The sequence below is a fragment of the Pisolithus orientalis genome (genome assembly GCF_024613125.1).
Source record: "Pisolithus orientalis strain OTSU chromosome Unknown F5J12scaffold_51, whole genome shotgun sequence".
Classification (NCBI taxonomy): Eukaryota; Fungi; Basidiomycota; class Agaricomycetes; order Boletales; family Pisolithaceae; genus Pisolithus; species Pisolithus orientalis.
In genome coordinates, this window is record NW_026260832.1 from 84,513 (window position 1) to 103,911 (window position 19,399).

Sequence of the window (19,399 nt, forward strand, 5' to 3'; positions counted from 1 at the left end):
ACTTTCAATTTGATTGTGACTGGTCCTACTCACAGGTAGACAACTAACTTTGTTCATTATTTCCCACTCTTTGCATAGCCTGACTCTCAATCTCAGGTGAGCTGTCCCTCTATCCTCTACCCAGCACTCATCAAAGTAATTGCAGGTCACAGGTAAGGTCCTGTACACATGTTAGCCTACTGAGCCAGACTCTCCCCTACCTGCTATGACTATGACAGCAACCCCTGAGGCAGAGTGTACCCCTTGTCCTCCTAACTCAAGTTCCATCACTATCAATGAGTCCATTGTCAATCCCTGGAAAGCCCATCACACTTTCAAGTTCTGCTCCTGACTTACATATGCTGCCTATCCACCCATTATATCTCTACTGTGATCACCCATTCACCTGCTCACTGTGCTATGGCCCTTGCATGCCATACCCCTGATGATCCTTTTTCATGCTACATACACACAGATTGTATCTTCCTATGAAGGTGCATGTCTATTGTGATGGTAAATACCCTATATAGTGGTCATTTAATATGAGCTTTCAGTGTTAAAAATGGCCTGAGTGTTGCTAACTCCACACATATAGTCAGACATCAGGCAACATACACACAGAGTCCAGAGAAAATTTATGTCAGGGTATATTTGGCTGTGATGTATATACACAAAGGTTGCCCATATGGTCTAGTGGTTAGGTGTGTTGCCATTGTTGCAATACAGTGCAGGACCTGCCATCACATGACTGCAAGCTGTGGTTCAAATCCCCCTAGTATCACAAATGTTGCACACCTTCACTAGACTGCCCTGGCACATTTTGTTGGAACTTTTTTTAATACATTTTTTTGCTTACAGTAAAATGTAACAATTTATTTATGCACTACTAGTGGATTATCTTCATGGGTCACAGGCAATAAACATTTGATGGTATGGTGTAGTGCAATGTGAGTGCTTACATAATCATCTTTGGTTGTGGGACACAAAATCTTGTTTGTCCTGCACATGACCTTGTTTGTCCCACACAAATAAATAATTTCCCAGCACCAATAGATTATTCCCAACATCAAATAATTCTTGTACAAATGCAACACCATAGAGGGGGGAAGATGCACTCATTCAGGAAGGTACTTTCATAGGAGGGGCAGGGTGGGATAGAGTTACGTTTCCTGCAACACTGGGAGAAAATATAGTGTTACATCTGCACAAATATGTATCAAGTGCAGGAAATGTGCATAAAATAGTGCAGGACAAACTTACAGTTGTGCAGGAAATAATGAGTTTGTGGGGGAAACAATCTGTGTGTGCTTATGTAATGATCATGTAATACACCTGTGGACTGAAAATTTTCATAGTGGTATTAGCTTATGTAATATGTTGGCATGCCATGAAAACTTTCATGCATGCAAGCTTGCATGCTAGCACAGACACCTGCCCCACATGAAGGCCAACTGATTAAAGCAATATTACTATGGTATGATGAATATGGGGCCCCAAAAAGGTAGAAGTTCAGTACAGAACAATGTAAGACCATGCTATCATATGAGTATGAGGAATAATAGTAATTATGTGGCAAATTATGGTCACTACCTGGAATTGAATGACAGACTTCATGATGACATGTTGGCAAGTCCTGCACAGCATTGCAGCAGGGGACACATCTTTACTGCTAGACTATATGGACATGTAATATGTATCTTTCTCAAGTAAATATGACCACATTTTGGACCAGTGGTAAATTTTTGTCAACTGATGACACCATGGTTGCTGTTGCACCACCCATACCACAAAGTTTCACACAACTTTTACAAGAAAAGAATGTATTAAATGGTAGTATCAACAAGAAATGGTACATGGGGAGGGGTCATATGTGTCAAGTGTAATGGATGCATCTTCTCTTCTTCTCTTCTCTTCTCTTATCTTATCTTTTCCTTTTTCATTTTATCTCTTGATCTTATCATATAGCTATGATCTAATTGACACAGAGTATGTCTCTTCCCTTTTTGTTTGGACTCATCTGGACTCCTACCATGAGGTATACACATGACTACTCTTGATGTCACTGGTGATGTCATACATACATGTGTAGTACACATGTAGGGATCCTGTAGTCATATATAAACCCTGATGGTAACACCCAGAGTCCTCATTTGAGTTCTCTTTTGGGTTTTTGCTCTAAAGACTTTGTCCTTTTCTCTTGAGTAATAGTAGAGTAGCCCAAAGGTTTTGTCTTTAGGGTTATCTCAACAGGGCAGGGTCATTTAATGGTGGATGGGGGGTTTATTCTACTCACTAGCATTGGGAGTGTGGATGGTTAGAAATGGAATGTATGATTCACCTTCCAACAATCAGTGATGGTGTTGTCTATCACAAAGGAGTTATTCTGCATGAACAGGAGACATGACTGGGGTGGATGGAGCTGTTGGTGGGGCAACTCAGCTGGTGCAGAAGTACCTGCAGATTCTCCCATTTCTGTGTCAGGGCTACTAAGGTCAATGGTGGTGGGGGTCATGGCTGGTGTGGTCAGCATATCATCAGCATCATCTGAATCTTGCTGATGTCAGACTCACATTGCAGGATGGGCTGTCCAACACTTACTAGTAATTTGCAGGCATTTTGCCATATCCATGGGGAACATGGCCAATTTAATGCACATGCTGCAAAGCCTGCCAGAATACTTCTTGCCAATTGGAGGAGGGGAATGGGTCAATTCCTTCTGGAACTGCAGCACCATCTGGTGCAAGTTCAGATGCCTGGTCACCTGCAATTATGGATGGAAGGTCACCATGGTCAACAGTCATGTCACTGTGATCCATGATATCTTCCCATCTATCATCATCACTATCATCACCAGAGGTGGGCTGGTTGGCTGGGTGCTGTAGGCCATAGTAATGGGAGACAAACATCTGGGTTGAGAGATACTTCCAGTTGGTAGAAAAAGGCATGCCAAGGACATGCAAAGGGAGCACCAACCTCATGTCAGAGGTGTTCAATGTGTGTATTCTGCTTTGACCTGCAATCCAATTTGCATAACAGAAATAATGACATAGACTGTAAATACTCATGTTCCCCACATGAAGATCCCCCAATTCAATCCCTTTGTCATAATCATGAATACTGACACCTCTTTATTTTCCCCACCTTGATCCCCACATACACTTGAAGGTCACCCATACTGGTCAACTGCATGGAAAAATGTTTCCATGACAGTGGATGATTGGTTGTCAGTGTGGGCATCTAGTCCAATGACCTTGTTGGTGAAAAATGGGTTAAAGTATGAGTATGCAGGTAATTTGCTTTCACTCACTGTACAGCAATACCCATCATCACTACCATGGATAACAATTCCCCAGTGAACAAGCTTGTGATGGCCATCCATGTGTCATAGAGCATTGGGGTGGGATACATGGTATTTGTGACAGTGAGTTGATTTTTGCAACCTGGGAACATGGCCTAAGGAATCAACATGATGAAGAGATGCTGGAATGTGCCTTCTCTGGATCCATAACCCATGCTTGTGCAATGAGCCAGTAATGTACTGTAAGCCAGACTGAGGATGTGAGGCATGGAAATGCTGGATAAGGTACAAGTTCAGCATCAGAGATAGGTGTATACTGGTAGTCAACTTGAAACTTCTTCAAGTAATAGTGTAATGTGTTGTGATAAATTCCAAGGACATGGGACTGTTTGGATACTGAAATGCTGTGGCCTGAAGGCATAGCAGCTTGCAGAACTTGGATGTTGGGCTGTTTGCAAGTGTGACTTGGTATCTGATTATGCACAACCTCTGCTGACCACCATTTTGGAAATTTCAAGCCTGAGGATGATGTGCCAATCAGTGTTGAACACTTACAAGCTGCAGCAGGGTCACCCACTTTCAGGTGTGCTGTATGATGGTAAGGATTCAGGATGGTCTAAGGCAATCACTTAGTGGATGCTAGACAACTCTGATTCTACCACATCATCTACATCAATTCAAGGACCATTTGCCATCATTTTTCCAGTTTGGGAGGTTGTTTATGATATGCCAAACAGTGTTGATGAACCTTACAAATGGCAGCAAGATCTCCCATTTTTAGGCATGCTGGATAAGGATAACAATTTGGGATGATCTCAGATGATAACCAGATAGATGTCCAACAGGTGTAGATCACATTTTAAGGCATGTAAATACCTGACAAATATGGGCAATTGTGATGTGCCCTGGACTGGAACAGTACTCCCCATACTCCCCATACCTCACTACACATGTATCCATATGTATACCACTACATAGTGACATCCAATGTGCTTGCAGCTTGTGAAATAGGTTCCCTGTGAAATGATACAGGTGTGTGTGGCTGACTTGGTACCCAATACCTGGAATACTGAGTGGGATGAAGTCTTCTAATTATCAATGGAGCAGTCTGAGATGATCTAGATATTGTGCATTATTGAAAACCACTGAGTTCCACTCTGGTGTGCTGATTGCCACTATGAATAGGGGCTATTAGGCTTTACCACATAGTCTACCAGATGCTCTTACCAAAATACCACATTATTCAGTATCACTATAAGGACCATTTGTCTCCATTTTTCCAATGTGGGAGGCTGGCTATGATAGGCAAAACAGTGTCAAACACCTACAAACATGCCCTGGTATTGGATAACTTTGGTCAGCCACAATTCAGAGCAGAGGGACAGGTTTCTGGGGAAGAATCAACATGCCATGTTGATGGAGGTTAGAATACAAGATTGGTTGACCCATGTGGAATCAATGAATATTACATACATACATATTAATTAATTTACCATATATCAGTCAGAATGACTCCATTAGAAGATGTATGGACTCTGGATGCTAAGTAGCCATTGTCTGAACACCATTGAAAATGTATCTGTGGGTGTTTCCATGGTATGGCCATTGTAAGCCCCAAGCCAGATGCTTGTTGTTGGTGTCCATTCTACCTCATTCATGAAGTATTCCACAGCCTTTCCCCTCTCCATCCATATTCCAATGTCCATCCTGCAAAATATGCATATTGATGATTTTCTGCCATCAGCCTGCATCTCCTGTAACACCAGATCTTTCCAGGTCATGACAAAGTCATGGAATTGTTGTTTGCCTTTCATCCAAGTGAGGTTTGTGCCCCCTTTCAGATTGATGATATCTGTTTGCAGGTCATGGAGTGTTTGACTCCCACAATCCATCATATCCCTGTGTTAAAACATGTTCTGTCAACACTACTATGACACCATATATTAGGATAGTTGACCTACTGAATCTCCTCCAGTGTTCAATAGAAGCTGACAAGTGTGGCCACCCATTGCTTCTTCTGCCAGTGTGTATGCATCACTGATAGGATTCTTCTGCCTATAATGAATACCCTCCATTCACCAACATCCACCAGGCTCTCCACAAATTCTTGTGCCATCCAGAATTCATTTGTATTGACATTTCTCTGCAGATATTCCAAAGGCTGGCATGACTTCAGTAGCTGTGGGAAGGATGACATGGATTCCACATTTGCTATGACTGCATTTCAGGACCACATTGGATGGCAATTCATCAAAATCCTCCTCATTCTTGAGGACCTTTGTCCATGGTGCAATAGTCTCCCTGTCATATGCAATGAGTAGCTGATGTTGTATTGTCATTCATTTGTCTCCTGAGTCAGATCTGTTGGTTTGAGGGCCAAAAATGGGCCACTTCTTCCAGCTGGATTTTTCAGTTCTTCCAGAGGACACACTAGAGACTATTCACCTTCTGCCAGTAGAGGAAAGCTGGTAAGGATGTCCCAGTTTGAGGTTTTCCTTATCTGGCTGGGACTCTTTGATGACCCTGGCCACAGTAGAGTGCCCCAGACCAGCTTTAGAGGAGATTTGATGGGCAGAATGGCCAGATATGGCAAGAAGATGGATATTTGCTCTAGCAGAGGCAAAAATGCATTTCATGGTGAAGTAGGGTTAGCTGAGTGGGACCCAAGCCATTTTTATGGCTCAGGATTATGTACATTACATAATCAGGCAATGTTGATGCACAAAATCCTTCAGAAGCTGTCAAATCCTTATGTTATTTGCCAAATAATGACTGACAACATCATGCTCAAAAAAGTGTCCCAATGACATATTATTTTAAAATGCTTATATCTCAGTGCCATAGCAATCAAATTACACAACCAAGCCCTTGTTGTCAAGGCAACAGTTAGTACTATCTTTGATCCTGCAGGAAGTTGCACTGATTCCTACTGGTTCTCTCATAAATCTCAAATCATTCCAAAATCACCCAACATTGGCACACTTTTTTGAGCCATTGTATTTCTGAAGCATCTGATCATCTAGGCCATAGCAATTTCCAGGATGCCTGAAGAATGGGCATGGCCATCAGATGCTGAGCTACATTTCATCTCCCTGTGCTCACCTATAGTTTATTGAGTAATCTATACCTCTGATGATGCAATCCATATCCCTGAGTGTGTTCCACTTCTCTGGCACAGAAGTTGGGTCAAGAAGCACCCCTCAGAATTCCTCCCAACTCATGTAGTTCAGTGAAAACACCTGTCCCTTGTCATATGTGTTCATGCAGTGTTATCCACAGCTACAATTTCAGTTAAGTACCTTGTGCTCATGTTATGAGTTATTGGACCCACCCATTCAGACATCATTACTTTCACACCATGCTTTTGCTTGCCAATCTTGTGTACACAGCCTTTCCAGTGCTCAGTGGCATCAAACTGTGTGTTAGATACCACCCTGTTTATCCATCCCAAATCTCCCTCTGCATCTACAGTGTATAACCTTGAATGACTGAGATCAGGGACAAATAGTATCTTCATCACTCTGTCCTCAGAAGGTACTATCAGATACCATTTCTCAGGATGTGGCAATGCCAATGTCAACCTTGTTTCACTTGGATAGCCTATGGTAAGCCTTGATGAGTGCATGCCACTGGATGATGATGGGGAATGCAATAAGCCAGGTCTTGCTTCAATTTTACAGGTTCCATCAGAGGCAGAGCTGCTGTCAACATCCATTTTGTCATCAACTTCCACTGGATCTGGGCCCCCCATGTTGACATCACCATGTTTGTTAGTTATTGGAAGTGAAAGTCATTTGAGTTCTTTGTTTGCTTCTTCCTCAGACAGATTTTCTTTAATTTCATCAATAGTGGGTTTGTGAGTCCTTTTCTGTGTCAAACCATGAATTGCCTTCCATCCCTTGCAATTCTCATTGAAATCTTGATGCTTGCATACCACCAATGCATGTCTTAGGGGGGTGCTGCCTTCCCTGGGCCATAGTATGTTTCCTTGCAAGTTTCTGCATTGCTTTGGCTGTGTACAGGTGTGGATGCATACTTCATATCCATTCATAGCTTGGTGGTCCATCTTGAAGACACACTGTCTGACATAAAGCAATTGAACTCTAAGGGTGAGCATCCAAGTGTGGATTGCAACTGCCAGTGGTTAGTTGAGGAAACAGAGTTGGGATGACTGTAAACCCAATGTACATTACCTGAGACAAAGAAATAGTTCAAAGTGTTCAGGGGGCAAAGCATATTCAAGCAGGGCATTTCTGATGGAGACATTGTGAGAGACAGTGCAGCAGGGCATTATGTGGTGTATCACACCAAATAGTAGGGAACAAGTGAGTGAGCAGTAGATGAAGAAATAGTCCAAAATGTTCAGGGGGCAAAGTGTATTCAAGCAGGGTGTTTCTGATGGAGATGTTGCAAGAAACAGTGCAGCAGGACACTACATGGTGTAAATAGTAGGGAACAAGTGAGCAAGTGGTCAGGGAACTAAGCAGATCTAAGCAGAGCTTTTCCAACAGAGATTTTGTAAGAGATGGTGCAGTAGGACACTACCTGGTGTAACACAGCCAGTAGAGTAGTGATGAGTGGTAAAGGCAGTAAAGTCATGTCAATCCTCTCTCCACCATGTGAGAGCTGCCAGACTACACATGACTGGTTGTACTTTCTGACTGATCTCATATTTGCATATACCACTTCCACAGCAAAATCTTTAAATATATGAGAATTACACAGATCCAAGTTCCAACTGCATCATAATTCACCCAGCTCTTTACAAAACTCAGGAAGGTGCAATGTCAACTCAATTGTTGCTGATGGAATCTTTTGTCAGATGCAGAATGCCTTTTTGGCTAAATCACCATAAATAAACATACATATTTCATGCCATATGCCATAAATTTCCCTGTGATTTTTGGCTTAATGAACCAGGCATATGTGTTGTGTATGGGCACCAGACACTTGTGACCACAACATTACTCAGACATAGTTGTCACTTTGTGAAGTCTCATGAGCTCACTCCATTACACTTCATCCCTATCAAAGTGTGTTGAACTGGTTGGCTAATCCACCTTGATTCAGTTCAGTTCACCTCATAGAAACACTAGTGTGGATATCAAACAAAGTCGTGCCACATGGCAAGCAACAGTATAAACATGGTGACAAGCTGATGACAGACAACTCAATACAAGTTGGTTTCTGAGCTAAAATATTTTAAAATCCAAGCACATGTGTTGTGGATGCATTTTTGGTGAGTTTCTATTGACCTTGACCTCACCCAAATACCCTAACTACTTGGAGTCTTACACCCAGTAATTGTTTACAGTGGGCTCTGACCATCTATCTGGTGTTTTATACCAGGTAGTGACATGCACTCTTGCAACACCTCTCATCACACATGTGCACTCCATTCCCTAACAAAGAAACTGTTTGTATCAAAATGACTAATTACTTCTGGCCCCACTCTCCTGTAACTGAGACACAACTTGATTATATAATGCAAATCCACTACTTGATCAAATTTGCCAATGAAGGAGTGTTTTCTGTCAATGTCACAAACCTTTATGACCAGGATCTGGTGGAAACACACCACACTTTCATTCCCATCATATATCTTCCTCATTTCTGTTGCTTGTTTTGGAGGCAGTACCTCCTCATAAAACTCTACAGCCACTTCTTAGAAGAAAAGAAGACCCCACTGATCCTTTCCTATATCCCCAAGGCCATTGGCCACCTGGACAATGTGATGGGGGCCATTATTCATCCCTGCTAATGTGATTCCATCAAGCACCTGCATTTGTGGCATTCACAACCCTTCAAAGAGTATCTTGTAGTGGAGTATCTCATCAGCCATCATGGTTGGGATATAATGGAGGATTTCCAGTGGCAGTGTGATAGTGATATTGAGCTGATATGGCTTGACAATTATGAGTTTGGTGAGTGCTCTTCTACTCCTTGCTGGTAGCATTCCAGTTACTGATTCATCCTTTTAGACTGGGAAAAATATGAGTGGCATTTGCCCATGGTACTGTGTGGTTCCTCATATCAGTATGACACTGGTAATATCCCTCTGAATTGTTCTCAAATATCTGGGATGCAGTACTGCAATGTAGAAAGGGCCACAACATTGAATGGAGTGAGTGTCATAGCTCTACTACTGCAGACATCTGACTTCAGCCATTGTTTCTGTTAGTATGTTCTCTTTCTCCAAAAGTGACATCATGCATGGAGTCATCAGAAGAGGCACAGCAGCCAGAAGTCTCAATCTTGACCAATTCCTCCATGCAGATTATGAGTTATTCTCAACTCAACTTTAGGACTTGATTGCTGATGAAGTCATCACCCACACAGGATGAAAACCCTATCCAAAATGAATTGACAGTCATGCATTCCAGCAAGTTTTCTGGTTAGCCTATGTTAACAACATGTGATTATAACCATATTTTCTAGAGGAAAACATAGAGATGGACCCCCCTCCACCCAATCAACTGGCATTGCTGAGGAAGCAACTGATGGAGGAAGTGGATGATGGTCCCCAACCAGGCAAGAGGCAGTCCACCACACCTAGAACTTCTGCCACTGAACCATGTGCCCAGATGCAGCCAAGGGGTTTTATTCCATCTTTACCCAGTCCACACCAGGGACCAAATATCTAGTTTCATAGCAATAGTCATTCAGTATGTGATTGTACTCAATACATATGAATGATCACATGTGGTTTTGTGACATCTCTCATCCTGCACAGATGTTCCACCAAAATATATTCTGCATTTTACCCTTACAATATAATGAGCACAAAATTTCCATTGGATGAAATGTTGTGAGAGGAAGCCACAGCGGACAGTATTCAGAGTCCCAGGTAAGTGCAATGCTCATCATCTGCATAGCTACTGGCAACCTTGGAGGAACCAAGGATGGGGTGGATAGGGGCTTGGACTGAGAGTAAGGACAGGGGTAATGTTGAGACTTCCAGGTCAACATCCATCACATCTGATGGGTCTGGAACTATCCCATATATCCTGAGAAGTTGGCTCTTGGATATATTCAGTGCATACATGAGAGCATCATTGGTCATAGTCTTTTTCCAGCAAACCTCTGGCACATGTTCTATGAAGCACCAATTGTTGCCCAAGTGTATCCAGTACAGAAGGGTGCAGAACCTGCCAGTGAAATTATGCAACAAAAGAACAATGTCATGACTGTGGGTATAAATATGAAGTCCTTAGTGTCACATTTCTGGGGATTGGTTCTTCTCTTCTGGTAACCTTGTTTCATGCAAGGAATAAAATGTGAAACATATGAAGTTTGATTTATACAGATATTATTTACCCTGAATACTATTGATTTAGCCTGAGTTAACCTGAGAGCTATTTACACCAAATACAAATACTTGTGCTGAATACAAAGTATTTACACTAAATGAATGCATTTATGCCAAATGGGAAGTATTTGCACTGAATGGGAAGTATTTATGCTGAATCCATGTATCTGCATGGGTGTGCAATGAAATATGCAAATTCTGTATGGGTAACATGAAAATTGACTTGCTCACACAAATTACAAGAAAATGAATGTATTCAAAGGCTAGTAAATGAGGTATAGGTTTTTATGTAGTGTGTGTGTAAATGTTACCTACAAGATGAAGTGGGCAATTATAATGTATTGATGTAGGGTAGCCATGGTACCATGGAGCAAGTGATGATAATGAAAGGAATGGTGAGATGGAAATGAGCAATGCCAGATAACAAAAGGGGTGACAGGATGGAAATGACAGTGATTAGAATATATGTTCTGCAAAGACAATATATGACACTAGAAATGAAATTCATGATTCACCTTCCATGGGTCAACTGACTCATCCATCTAAATTATCCTGAGAGGGGTGGACAAACAGGGCTAGCTGAAGGACTGGGGGTGGGAGTAGAGGTATCATTGGCAGGAATGTTTGCTGATGCTATAATACCATCTGATGATGGTGTAGGGGGAGACAATAAGGGCAAGAAAACATCTGAACCACTGTTGTGACCAGACTCATCAGAATTGTCAATGAGATCAATGGCTGCTGATGTAGATGGCCCAGCTGCACTGGCAGTATCTATGGTTGTTGTGAGATGGCTGGTTGGTTGTGTTTTGATCAGTGCTGATGACAATCATTTACCCATCATGCATTGCTGTTTAGAGCAATGAGGTACACTGGGTGGCTGATATCTTTTACTATCAATGGATAACTGATGCTCAGTAATGATATTGAGTTCAGAATCTGACTCAGCTCATTGTGAGTCAAATTCCTCAAGATTGTCAGAATCATCAGAAGAAGCTGAGGGTGATATACTGATTGCCTTCCCATTGCCTTTAATACTACCAGCTGTTTGTGCCCAACTAGCAAGGATGGCTTTTGGGATGGGTGTTTGGGTTGCTATCATAACATATCCATGATCAGCAAACTTTATCTGAGCAATGAGTAACAACTCACCCAGGACAATCACTCACTCATCATGTGCTTGTCATTTTCCACCCCTGATTGACATGTAGATGTCTTCTCCAAAGAAGTCCTTGCCATTGACAGGAGAGAAATGGTTGCAATTCTTCTCACACAGCACCAAAGGGGGTAAATACTGCTGGTCATCACAATCTTCCATCACATTGAAGTTCCCATTCAAAATCTAAATGTCAGTTGTCAGCCTTCAAACACAAGTGCAACACTTGCCTAGCTATGGACTCACCTTTGGAAGACCATCCAAATATACAAACAGATGGTTAGGGAGCACCTTGTGAAGGAGGGACTTTTCAAATTGTAAGTAAGTCCAATTTCAGTCAAAGGTATAGCAATGGTGATAGTCTAAGCAGCACAAGCCAAAGGTTTCAAGGCAGTTTAGGTCTCCAGGGTTGAGGTAAGGCTGGTTCAAGGTGGGAAATAAGCACCAAAGATTGGCACTGGTATCAAAGGCTTTGCCACTAACATCATCATCATCTATGGGCTGGAGTTCATACATCATTTACAGACACTCTGCAGGGATATGGTGATTTGAACATATATTCACTGCTTTAATCCCACAGGAAAGAATGATGATTTGTGAGACCTCAAACTTCATGTCCTCTGGTCAACCTTGTGGACCCTAGAAAGCTGAATAAGTAAAACTGAGGAAAATCAGCTGTGAAGCCTTACATCTTTCTGTTGAACACTCTGGTTGGTCATCCTCCCTTTTCCCTTCAGGCCTTTGTTTGTTTCAAGCTTTGTATGAGTAAAGGCATTTGAAAGGCATGTAGAAGCTGTTCAAGAGTGAGTAGAAGGGAGACCTGTGTGACAAGAAGTGCATGGCAAGACTCATTGAGAAGATGATATCAAAGAGCAACATGAGGAAGAGGAGGGAAGAGAGGAACTACTGAGTAGGCTCTGTAAAACTGCATCTACAGCTGAGTTGGATGAACAAGACTGCAGTGCTGGAGAGTATTCATTATCAGAGGATGAAAAGGCTACATTCCTAGGCCTCTTCACCATGATAGGCACCTATTAAAAATGAAAGGATGGGAGGAAGGAGTGTATAGTGTTGGAGGTGTAGACAAGGCAATACAGCAAAGATGAACACAAATTAAGCAAAGTTTACTTCAGTTTCTCACATCCAAGGCCTACTAGACAGCCACAATGCATGATGCCATTTGGCTATATACTTGGTGTCCATGACTATCTCCAATGTGTGATTCAGAACAGCAAGAGCTTGACACCACCTGAGTGCTCATGGATGCCAAATAAAATTTGGTAATTCCACAATAAGCTCCTTTTTACCTTATCACCTGCTGAGGATGACTTCAATCTCTGGGTATCCATCCTCACCCCATTCCTCCTCCAACATACCAAGGCATGAGGGTATATGTTCCATTTCTTGCAGCCTTTCCAAGGCATCTTTAAATATAACTTCAGTCTGAGGGTAGGGAAATGGGTTGTGGTCTTCTGGGACTTGTGCCCATTCATGTAAAATCTGTGCTGCCTGTTCTTCAGCAATGAGTGAGGCCACCATAGTGAGATCTGTGCTCTCCAGTGGGATGTCCTCCCATTCCTGGTCCTCAAGATCTGGGCTTGGGGACATTCATGGGGATTGGGTGGCCAAACCAAGATAGTGTCAAATGTCATTTGGCTTGATAGTCACCTCAGAGTCATGTGTAACATAAAGACCATGTGCTAGTTGTCCTGTGAAGCATACAGTGGCTCACAAAACTGTCCAATGTTTGTGCAATTTTGACTGATGGGAGTGTAGTATGTCAATGACTAAGAACTGGTCCAAGTGGTTAGTGTGGGGGTTGAAACCCATGGTCTGGGCTTTCTAACAAGTCCTAGGTGATGATGGCCAGGTGAAAACTGGTGGAGGTATGACCCATTTGGTGTGGTGACTCATTGGGACAGCCAATATTTATGGAGATTACTCTGAGCAAATGGCCCAGATGGACCAGGAGGATGGTGTCATGAGTTGTGGTAGAAGAGGGAGCCTTAATGGTCCCAAATCATTGTTTGGCATTGTTTGTATTCTGACTAATCCTTGAATAGACCATGTGATATATTATCTAAGCATTAGTAAGCACCCCACAGCATTTTAAACTTTGTTAAACTCAAAACTATGTGGACTGGGTTCAAGCTCAAAAAACTGTCCCAATGAGTCACCACACCAAATGGGTCATACCTCCACCAGTTTTCACCTGGCCATCATCACCTAGGACTTGTTAGAAAGCCCAGACCATGGGCTTCAACCCCCACACTAACCACTTGGACCAGTTCATAGTCATTGACATGCTACACTCCCATCAGTCAAAATTGCACAAACATTGGGACAGTTTTTTGAGCCACTTTAAGTCCAAACTAGACTTTGGTAAAAATACTGATGCCAAAAGGATAGGAGTATCAGGTGACATATTTCACAACATTATTTGGGGTTTACTGATCCCATAGTGCATAGGCAACCCAGGGGAGCAAGTAAACTGTCCAGTGGCCACATATGCCAGGTCAAGTAGGGGTACCAGCAAGGCCTTTTTACTTCTAGGTAGCACAAATATCATGAGTTTTCACTAAGATAATGGTAAAAACAACAAGTGGCACATCACAGATGGCTGATATCAACCTTTGTAGTCACAAGTCACACCCATCAAAAAAGCCAGATTCATGCACAAATGATGTCCTATCAGCTGGTCAAGTCCCTAACTCTTGTGTGATGAGACCAAGTTGGGCGAGTTCAGGCAGAGCAAGCAGCACAGGTTGAAATTGGTATAGAGGTCGATGTTGGCAGGAAAGCGCCCCTATTGGCTGATGTGGGTGCGATTGCACATGTCAATGTGTCGATGTGGATGGATAAGCTTGGGGCCTGGCTTTGGCAGTGACCAATGCCTGGGAGTGTTATTGCGATATGATACAGTGGACAATGTGGAAGATGTCAGAGGATAACATGCTTGTTGGCCATACGGATGCTGGTGCAGATGATACCCTTGAGAGTGGGCCTGCATGCTGGGAGCTAAAAGATCGGCCATCAGGTACGAATCAGACGGCTTGGGTACCACGAACACGTAGATGGTCCCTGGCAGAGGCTCACCATGTGCCAGCACTTGCGACAACACATCCAGTATGTGATTGTCAATTGGCAGATATTGTTGAGGATTCTATCAAGGACAGATTGGAATGTGATGACTGGACAGTGAGTCTTTTGGAGTGTTAAGTCTGGGTCATCACCAGTCCAAAGCCAGTCCAGAGTCTAGTTGGGGGTCAGGGGGGTAGATGAGATACTAGAGGACTATTGGACTTAGCAACTGAAGGCACAGCACTATTCCCTTGTGTGGGCTGTAGTCTGGTCAAGGGGTGGAGGACAGAGAACAGAGGGGACTGGGTTAAGATGAGACTAAGTTGATTTCAGACTGAGGCTAAACAGTTTATCCTATGGCTTAAATATGAAAGGTAAAGTAAGTGTAACATAGCACCAGTACAGCAGTGATTGGTAAACAGATTGGTAAGTAGGATGTTACAAAGAATATTACCAAGCAAAAGTATGGACAAAGGATTTACCAGGAACTGGGGCAGGACCTGTGGCTGGGCCAGGTATTACACCAGTCTGGTACCAACTGAGCAGACAACTTGACTGGGCACTGCCTTGCAGTGCCTCACAAACTAATACATTTCTAGGTTGAAGGGTTAAGGCCAGGGACTAGGGTGAGGGTTGGACAAGACCAGTCAAGACTGGGGTAGAGCCAGTCTAGGGTGGCCTAGACATGGTCATGACATGGAGGCAGATCTTGTGACTTTCCAATGTGATCAACTTTCAGCTGATCAGGTTTCCCACCAGTGACAAAGTGCTGTAAGTGCCAATTGATGATGTCATAAGCTTGCCATGGATCTTCTAACAGGTCATCAACATCAGTTGGCTCAAGTCTGTCCTCCACAGCTGCCAGTTGTGCAAGCATGTGGGTGCCTTGCACTGCTGTGATGAAGATGAATTTCATCACAGCAGATTACATCCTCTGTGCATATCTGAGGCTTACCCTCCAGCTAATGTCCATGGTTAATGTGGGACCTTTGTACTTCAAGCTCACCCTAGCCCTCAACCCAGTACCCCTGAGGTGGAAACCCACCAGATAAGAGGTGATTGGATTGTTGGTCATGATTTACAGTGCCAGATTAACCATCATGGCTTTTTCAGCATTCTCAGTACTGATTAGTTGCAGAATACAGTAGCTCACAAAATTGTCCCAATGTTTGCATGTTTTTCATTAATCATGGTGTAGCAAGTGAACTACCATTATGGAGTCCAAGGAGTTGGTGGATGGATCAAAGCAGCTGGTCTTGGTGCTCAGATGACCCATATTACATAGTATTTGAATAGAAACTGATGACAAAATACCCAAATGAAAATGAGAGCTCATTGGGACAATTATGTAACTTTGTGATATACTGTGGATGTAGTCCTTGGGAGCACATATAAAACATGGTGAGATGCTCACCAATGCTTACATAATGTATCATATGGTCTACTGAATGATTTGTCAACAGACAAATAATGCCAAACAGTGATTTTGCACCACTAAGCCTCCTTGCTTTAACACAAGTCAAGAAATCACCATTCTGGCTCATCAGGCACACTCTCTCAGGGCAATCTCAGCAAATGCTGGGGTACACTATAGTATAATCAATAGAATATGCTATCAGCACCATTGGTCTCTTCAGAATCCTGCTGGCCATCATCTCCTGCACTGTTTCCCCACCAGTGCCCCATGTGTCCTGGAACTAATCAGTATTGTGAGAGCTGAGAATGATGTGGAGGTCCAATCTGGCATTCATCCCATTATAAACAAACCATTCACCCACTAACTACTACATCATAGCTGTAAAAAAGCCTGCCTGAAGGCTCATGTGAAGCACAACCCTCCTGGGCACTCCCAGTATCATGGGAGGGTTGGCTAGACTGTACTCTGAGCTGAACTGTGGATCACTGGGAAGGAGTTATTTGGTCATATAAGACTAAAGGAAATATCCAGTGCCAGATAGAAGGCCAGGAATGTGCAACCTGGCATCACAAAGGTACATAATTGTCTCAATGAGCTCTCATTTTCATTTGGGTATTCTGTCATCAGTTTCTATTCACATATTACGTAATATGGGTCATCAGAGAGCCAAGGCCAGCTGATTTGATCCATCCACCAACACCCTGGACTCAATAATGATAGTTCACTCACTACACCATGATTAATGAAAAACATGCAAACATTGGGACAATTTTGTGAGCCACTGTATGTCAGGTATGGGTGGGGGAAACAGCAAGGAGATAACTAAAAGCAGATTTTCTAAGGGTTTGATTGTGTTGGACATATACCCTGATGACATTACTGTAGTGGACACCAATATTTATAGAGATTACTCTAAGCAAATGGCCCAGATGGACCAGGAGGATGGTATCATGAGTTGGGTAGAAGGTGGAGCCTTGATGGTCCCAATTCATTGTTTGGCATTGTTTGTATGATGACAAATCCTTCAATAGACCATGTGATATATTATGTAAGCATTAGTAATCACCTCACAGCATTTTAAACTTTGTTAAACTCAAAACTATGCAGACTGGGTTCAAACTCAAAAAACCATCCCAATGCATCACCACACCAAATGGATCATACCTCCACTAGTTTTCACCTGGCCAACATCACCTAGGACTTGTTAGAAAGCCCAGACCATGGGCATCACACCCCACACTAACCACTTGGACCAGTTCTTAGTCATTGACATGCTACACTCCCATCAATCAAAACTGCTCAAACATTGGGCCAGTTTTTTGAGCCACTGTACAGTCACTCACAGCCATTGATGCAGAGTCTAATGATGGGCTGACAAGCATGATACTGCTGAATGGTGCTAAGCAATCAGCCCAAACAATGAAAAGACTTGAGGAATACTGGCATGACAAAAGCTATCTTATCATTGATGAGATGTCTATGGTCTCTCAACCTTTGTTGGCCAAAGTGTCCAACACCATATGTCACACATGAACAGGCACAGATGCCATGTCAACCGACCTTCTGTTCAGTGGCCTGAACATAATCCTGGTAGGAGACTTCCATCAATTCCTGCTGGTGGCAACAAAAGTGTCTGCACCATTATTTTGGCTGTGTCATGTGGAAAAGAATACACACAAGGAAATTGTGGGTTGGCATATTTATGAACAGTTTGACATTGTCATGCACCTGAAGACTCAAGTTAGAGTCACTGATGCTGATTGGATTGATCTCCTGCATCATGTCCACAATGGCAGCTGCACCAAACATGAGATAAGGATGCTTCACAGCCTTGTGTTGGAAAGTCCTACATGCCCTCCAACTGACTTTAGTACATCACCTTGGAAAGATTCTGTGTTGGTGACACCACAGCATGCTGTGCAGATGGAGTGGAATTTGATGACAGCAAAGGAACATGCAAGCCTGGAAGGTTTATCACTTGTCTGCTGTCCAGCACTGGACACCATAGCAGGCCACATGCTCACCTTGCCAGAGAGGTTCACTGTGGCTGCAAATCCAAAAAGCAGGCAGGGCCACAACCAACTTGAGAGAGGAGGCCTGTTGGAGGAGGAGGTTCTTGCAATAGGCATGGATGTGATAGTGATGTTCAATGTCACAACCAATATTGACATGGTGAATGGGGCACAAGGCTGCATGGTTGACACTGCTTGACATGAAGGAGTCTGCCAACAGCATGCAGAACAATATGATTCAGCTGGATTATCCTCCTTTGCATGTGCTCAAAGAGATGAAGCATACCAAAGCAAAGGCTCTACCAGGATTGTGTACAGGGGTGCTGCCAGTTACACCTATCTGTAGAATGTTCACCATCACAATGGCTGCTGGCAAGCAATCAACAATATCCCATATGCAGTTGCCAATAACACCTGCCTATGCTTTCATGGATTACCACAACCAAGCACAAACACTGGAACACTGTGTCATCAACATTGGCACACCTCCTAGTGGTCAGCTGACACCATTCAATGCATATGTTGCACTGTCTTGTAGCCAAGGGCAGGACATGATCCACCTTCTAAGAGACTTCAATGATTGACTTTTCACACAGCACCCCAGTGAACACTTGCAAAGGGAAGATGAACATTTGCAGAAAATGGATGAGGACATGGAGCAATGGTGGGAATTGAGAAAGAGGTCAGCAGCTGTATACAGATGGATGGTAACTAGTTCTTGATACATAAATGTACACTTCACATGGCAGTTGATCAATCATTTGACAGAAAAGGCAATTGCCAAGTGGAGTGGATTTTGAGGTGACTGCAGATGTTGAAAAAAGCATCTCATTTTCAGGGTGGGGTGGCCTTGTAAACAAGGTGATTCCCAACATCAAATAATTTTTGTACAAATATCACACCATACCCCTCCACTAGCCACCAGGATGCAGTTCCTTGCTTACCCTCCCCACACAGTACTTCTCACCACAATAGTTGGCCTTATCAGTATGACTCAGACAATATTCCAATGTTCAGGTGCATACCTGCAGGGATCACCCAATGCTAATTACACTCATGCCCCCTAACAAGAACCATTCAGCAACTGCCCTGTCTGCCACTAGTTTGGCATCCATACTGTACACTACCAGTATCAGTGTCAGCAGCC

General features: G+C 43.0%; 3 protein-coding genes across 3 annotated transcripts; 1 reads left to right on the forward strand and 2 right to left on the reverse strand.

The window, feature by feature from the left end:
* Positions 1-2,624: 2,624 nt before the first annotated feature.
* Positions 2,625-3,358, reverse strand: F5J12DRAFT_786196 (uncharacterized protein; the record flags this gene model as incomplete). The annotated part of the gene is made up of 3 exons (XM_051743387.1): positions 2,625-2,992; positions 3,102-3,162; positions 3,287-3,358. 3 exons carry the CDS (start codon positions 3,356-3,358, stop codon positions 2,625-2,627), a joined length of 501 nt encoding a protein of 166 aa, XP_051595624.1.
* Positions 3,359-8,705: 5,347 nt separating this feature from the next.
* F5J12DRAFT_786197 (uncharacterized protein) lies at positions 8,706-9,921 on the forward strand (the record flags this gene model as incomplete). The annotated part of the gene is made up of 5 exons (XM_051743388.1): positions 8,706-9,008; positions 9,054-9,201; positions 9,259-9,401; positions 9,617-9,671; positions 9,716-9,921. The coding sequence occupies 5 exons, from the start codon at positions 8,706-8,708 to the stop codon at positions 9,919-9,921; spliced, it is 855 nt and encodes a 284-aa protein (XP_051595625.1).
* Positions 9,922-11,133: 1,212 nt separating this feature from the next.
* F5J12DRAFT_897314 (uncharacterized protein) lies at positions 11,134-13,350 on the reverse strand (the record flags this gene model as incomplete). The annotated part of the gene is made up of 2 exons (XM_051748009.1): positions 11,134-11,360; positions 13,119-13,350. The coding sequence occupies 2 exons, from the start codon at positions 13,348-13,350 to the stop codon at positions 11,134-11,136; spliced, it is 459 nt and encodes a 152-aa protein (XP_051595626.1).
* Positions 13,351-19,399: the final 6,049 nt, after the last annotated feature.